This window comes from Nannospalax galili, unplaced genomic scaffold (assembly GCF_000622305.1).
Source record: "Nannospalax galili isolate Female #2095 unplaced genomic scaffold, S.galili_v1.0 scaffold229, whole genome shotgun sequence".
Classification (NCBI taxonomy): domain Eukaryota; kingdom Metazoa; phylum Chordata; class Mammalia; order Rodentia; family Spalacidae; genus Nannospalax; species Nannospalax galili.
This window is the reverse complement of record NW_008360328.1, coordinates 638,878-644,933: the sequence shown is the minus strand read 5'-3', so window position 1 is coordinate 644,933 and position 6,056 is coordinate 638,878. Positions and strand designations below refer to the sequence as shown.

The 6,056-nt window shown below is 42.8% G+C and overlaps 1 protein-coding gene across 1 annotated transcript in view; it reads right to left on the bottom strand.

The window, feature by feature from the left end:
• Cbl (Cbl proto-oncogene) overlaps nt 1–6,056 on the bottom strand; it is an 84,434-nt gene that overhangs the window by 11,276 nt on the left and 67,102 nt on the right. Inside the window, exons 9-11 of the mRNA XM_008825983.3 lie at nt 5,853–6,056; nt 1,397–1,528; nt 934–1,311 (exon numbers count right to left, since the gene is read on the bottom strand). Of these exons, the coding sequence (XP_008824205.1) occupies nt 934–1,311; nt 1,397–1,528; nt 5,853–6,056 (714 nt within the window). The remainder of the gene's footprint in view (nt 1–933; nt 1,312–1,396; nt 1,529–5,852) is intronic.

The following is a 6,056-nucleotide window of genomic DNA, read 5'->3' as shown; positions in this document are numbered from 1 at the left end:
TTTTGTGTGTGTGTGTGTGTGTGTGTGTGTGTGTGTGTGTGTGTAGGTCAGAGGCCAACTTGCAGGAATCAGTTCTCTCTTTTAACTATATGGGTCCCAGCTATCAAACTCAGTAAGTCACAAGGCTCAGAGGCAAGTGCTTTTACCCGCTGAGCCATCTCGCCAATCCATGATCATTTCTTAAACAGACCTCTCCCAAATATACTTCTTTCCATTTTACTCTAGAATGATCTTTCTGCAGGATCTACACAAATTATACCCCCCCACCCCAGCATAATTCAGATCTTTTCTCAGAACTGTACCCTATCCTTTCTAGTACTTCCCAGTTCAAATCCAGTTCTCCCTATCCCCTTGAGCTGTTTTTTTCTCTATTACTCATTATTGTAAACCTAACATTACTGTTTTCCTTATTTATAAGGAATATTTACTGTTATATTTACAAACTTGTCTTATTTGGTTTATTAGTTTATACACTTAAAAAAATTTAGTGTGTGTGCATGTGTGTTTTTGTGTGTGCACATGTGTGCGTGTGTATTATAGCACACATGGAAGCAGGATAACTCTGTGGCGCTGGTTTTCTCCTTCCACCTTTATGTAGGTTCTGCAGACTGAACGCCAGTTGTAGCAAGTGCCTTTACCTGTTGAGCAATCCCACTGGCCCTTAGTTACACACTTCTTATGGGTTTGCAATTATGTTACATTATCTTTGAATTCTATAAAAAACCTGTCACACACCTTTGGTCCAAAATCAGGCACAGTGGTGCACACTTATAATCTTATCTACTAAGGAAGTGGGGGCCAAGAAGAGAGGCTAGCCTGGGCTTTAGAATACCTCCTCTCCAAAACAAAACAAAACAAAAAAAACCTCTGGTAATAAAATGTCACCCACAAATGTTTACTAATAAGTTAAGTAGTTTAAAAATTAGGACTCACCATGGAGGTATCCAGACTAAATGTACTTCCAAGCCTAGGCACATCTATTCTGGACTCCATTTGTGAGGGCAATGAAAATGGAAGTGAGTGCCGGTTGGTCAACTCTCTTCCAGGCCAAGGGTCACTGGCATTTGGCGTAGCTACTGGTACCTTAGGGATTGGTCGAGGCAACCATGAGTCCCCAAGGCGGCTAGAGGGGACAGGAGGCAGTTTTTCCCTAGATGGACAATCGCCTGGTGTACAAGGCAGGGGGCGTCTCTGAGAACGTGTTTCTGCTCCAACACAGTAAGGCCGGTCTGGAGGAGGTGGCGGTGGAAGATCTCGAAGTGTGGGGGGTATTGGCAATGGTTTGTCCTTATGAAGGGAACCAGAAGCAGCCTATGGAAGCAAGATGAAAACAAATCAATCAAAACCCACTAATGCATAACAAAAGCTCAGACAACTGCAGAAATGGATGTTTTACCTTGGAAGCAGTCCCCAGGACAGAAGCAGTTGGAGGAACAGATACTCGCTGTTGTAGAAGGTCAAGTCGTGGTGGTACTGGAGGAAGGGAAGCTTGTGGGGCCATGGAGAATGGAGAGGGAGGTCTTTCCACCTAAAACCAATGCAATAGGTTACTCTTGTTAAAGGAACTGACATCATTCAACTCCTCCAAAAGTTAGCAAATACTAACGTGATCACTGGATATAAAAATACAGACATAGCCAGGTGCGGTGGTGCACACTTTTAATCCCAGTACTCGGGAGGAAGAGGCAGGGGGATCTCTGTGAATCCAAGGCCAGCCTGGTCTACACAGCGAGTCCCAACCCAGCTGGGGCTATAATCCTGTCTCAAAAAGACCAAAACAAAACAAACACAACAAAACAAAGGCTCTGGGTCAACCTCTAAAAACAGCTATTTCCAGAGTCCTGAACAATTTTTGTATCACCATAAGAGGGCACTCAATAACAGGTGACAGGCTTTTTTTGTGGGGGTCTTTTTGAGACAGGGTCTCCCTGTAGCCCCAGCTGTCCTAGAACTCACTATGTAGAGCAGGCTGGCCTTGAACTCAGAGATCCGCCTGTCTCTGCCTCTGGTGTGCTGGGATTAAATGCATGCACCACCATGCCCAGCAAATGATAGGCTTTTTTGGGGGGTGTCTTTTTGAGACAGGGTCTCCCTGTAGCCCCCAGCAGGCCTAGAACTTGCTATGGAGACCAGGCTGGACTCAAACTCATAGAGATCCACCTGCCTTCTGCCTCCCTAGTGGTGGGATTAAAGGCATGCCCCATCACGCCCGGCCTGACAGGCTTTTTATAAGCAAATTCATCTAGAAAGGCAGTTCTACTAAAAGCATCCTATCTTACCATTTAAAAAATTACTACAATATTCTATGTCTTCATCATTGGAAAAAGAAAAGAACATTGTCAGGATTAAAATTAGGAACCCAGGACCAGCAAGATGCCTCAGCAGATAAAAGCACTTGTTATGCAAGCCTGGCAACTTGAGATCAATCCCTGGAATCCACATAAAGGTAGAAGAAGAGAATTGACTCTACAAAGTTGTCCTCTGATATCCACAGGAGGAACACCCCCACCCCATTATGAGCCCGCATGCGCGCACACATACACAAATAGTAAATATAACAAATTAAAGATGAAAGATTTATATGAACTGAAGAGAAACCAGAGTATAATACATCAGTAGTCAGTCAGTACTTTCTTATTTTTCTCTAAAGAAACCTGACTTACTAAAACAAGCTTCTACAGCTAGGCACTGTGGCATACATTTCTAATTCTAACACCTGAGAGGCTGGAGCAGGACTGCCACAGCTTAAGACCAGCCTGGGCCACAGAGTGAGATGAGACTGTTTCAAAATAATGGTAATAAAAATAAATAAATAAATAAATAAATGATAAAAGTTTCTATCAACTAGCTTGTATTTCTTATTTCACCAAATTCTTTTTCTTGTTACCATCAAATTAGCCATTCTTTTTTTAAATTTTTTAAATTAATTTTATTTTATGTGTATGTGTGTATTGCCTGCACGTAAGTAAGTGCACCTGTGTCGTGCAATGCCTGTGGAGGTCAGAAGAGGCTGTCAGATCCCCTGGGACTGGAGTTACAGACAGTTGTTAGCTGCCATGTGGGTGCTGGGATTCAAACCCTGGTCTTCTGCAGGAACAACCGGTGTTCTTAACCGCTAAGCCATCTCTCCAGTCCCAGGTTAGCCATTCTTTAATGCTCACTAACCCAACAGCCATCAGTAACTCTTAATTCATTACATCATGTAACATCCTTCTGAAGAGCTTTCCCAGATCTCTCTGACCAATAAGCAGGCAGCACCCTGCACAACTCCCAAGCGGATGTCTGGATGTTACTAAGGTTCCAGTCATGCTGTCTCTTCAGTTTTCTCCCAAGCTATGGTTGTACCGTACCCCAATCTGGAAGGCTCTCTCTCATGTAAGTGCAGAGGTTTGCATAAATTGTATTCTTCGGTTCACAACTTCGGTTCTTTTACCAAAACATATTAGAGGGGCTGGAAAAGATGGCTCATCGATTAACAGCATCAGCTACTCTTGCAAAGAACTCAGGTTCGGTTCCCAGCAGCCAAATGGAGGCTGTGCTGGATAGCTTTAGTGTCAACTTGACACACCTGGGTTGAGGGAGCCTCAATTGGGGAATTTCCTCTATTGGACTGGCCTGTGGCCATGTCTGAGGGGCATCTTCTTGATGAGTGATGTGGGAGGGCCCAGCCCACTGTGGGTGGTGCCACCCCTGGGCAGGTGGGCCTGTGTTGCATAAGAAAGCAGGCTGAGCAGGGGCCAGGGGAGCAAGCCAGTAAGCAGCATTCCTCCATGGCCTGTGCTCCAGCTCCTGCCTCCAGGTTCCTGCCCTGAGTTCCTACCTTGGGCTCCCAGATGAACTGTGACCTGGGAGATGTAAGCTGAATAAACCCTTTCCTCCCCAAATTGGTAGTGGGCAGAGTGTTTTGTCACAGCAATGAAGAAACAAACCAGAACAGAGGCTAACAACTCTTTGTAATTCCAGTTGCAAGGGATCTGATGCCCTCTTCTAACCTCCACAGGTATTACACACATGGGTGCACTTACTTGCATGTACACAAAACATTCATACATGTCTGTCTGTCTGTCTCTCTCTCTCTCTCTCTCTCATGCCAAGCATGGTGGAACACACCTTTAGCCCCAGCACTTGGGAGGCAGAGGCAGGCAGATCTCTGTGAGATCGAGGCCAGCCTGGTCTGCATAGCAAGTTCCAGAAAAGTTATTATCAAAGAAATAATATGAGAAAATTTCCAAGACCCAAGGAACATAAATACCCACATAGTTCATTGTGTATGGAACCCAACAGAAAAAGAAACCTATGTAAGGAATTAAAAACTCTGGTGCTTAGGGTATAGTTCAGTGGTAGATTCTGGGTTCAACTCCAAATAAAACAACATTCAATTTGATAAGAAATCAAGGATAGGGAAAACATAAAAATTTCTGTGGCTAGAAGCAAGAAGAAAAAAGGACACCAGAGAACAAAACTACCAGCTACTAGAAGTCAGTGAAATGTTTCTGATTTAGAGTTCAGCTTTTTTTTTTTTTAAGATTTCTTAGTATTATTATTTTTATTTATGTGTGTGTCTGTATGAGTGACTGTCATATATGTGTAGGTGTCTGCAGAGGCTAAAAGAGGGTGTTAGATTCCCTCAGAGTTGGAGTCACAGGCAGTTGTGAGCAGCCTTACATGGGTCCTGGGAACCAAACTCAGGTCCTCTGGAAGAGCAGCAAAAGCTCTTAATTACTGAGCTATCTCTTTGGCACCCTGAGCTGAATTTTCTTTAAAAGATTTTTTTAAATTAATTTTTAAAAGTTAATTTTTATTTCATGTATATGAGTATTTTACTGTATGTATGCAAGTGAACTCATGTTATACAATGTCTGCAGAGGTCAGAAGACAGCATCAAGATCCCTGGAACTGGACTTAAGGGCAGTTGTTAACTTCCATGTGGGTGCTAAGAACCAACACAAGTCCTCTGCAAGAACAGCCAGTGTTCTCACGGCTAAGCCATCTCTCCAGCCCCAGAGCACTCACTTTTTATACAAGTCTCCAGGGAAGTTTGTAAGCAAGATATAGTTTGGTAGTGACAGGTGCAAACTAAAAACTAAAGAAACAGTTATTCCAGGAGAAACAGACATTAAGTTGTATAAGGAAGCAAAAGTAATTACAGATGGCATGTTACCTGGCACAGTAGGGAGCAAAATCACTTAAAATACTGAATACTATTAGGCAAAAAGCATTCAAGACAAACTACAGTGGTAGGCCATGCAGCAGGAAAGAAGACAACAAGAGACATAAATCTTTTCTTATACACCATCTGGGGCAAACATATTAACCAAGAGAAAGCAGTATAGGCACATGGTTTAGAAATGTAGAGGCAGAGAAGCACTGAGAATTGAAAAATCTACATGGAGGTAGTAAAAGCACAGAATCAACATGTTTGCAAGCATTTTAGCAATTCTCCTAAATCTAAAACTTCCTCTTGTAGAAGACTTGGGTTTAGTTCCAAGCATGCACATGGCAGTACACAACCACCTGTAACTCTAGTTACATGGAATCCAATACCCTCTTTCTGGCCTCCATGAGATTTTACATGCATATGATGCACATAAACTCATGCAGGGGCACACACATATACATAAAAATAATAAATCTTAAGGGAAAAAAATCCATCACTTTATACAACTGATTAAAGCCCTGTGAACTTCTATCCTCATAAATAATAGTGAGCTTTATGTAGTCATCCAATCCTCCTACAAATGTTTTAAAAAGTTTATTTGCAATACTGAGAATCAAATCTAGGGTCTCAGGCATGCTAGATAATCATTTCAATACTGAGCTACATCTCTAATGCCCCCAAATTCCAGTCTTACCTTGGTACCTGCCAACTCCTTCATCATGAATAGAGAATCATCAGCCCGTTCATCATCATCATCATCGTAATTTGGGGAAGGAGCTCCTTCTGCACTTTGTCTTAATAGGCTGCCACTGCCTCTAGGATCAAATGGATCTACCACAATGGGCTCAGTACCTTTGATTTCACATCGACAAAAAGGACAGCCCTGACCTTCTGATTC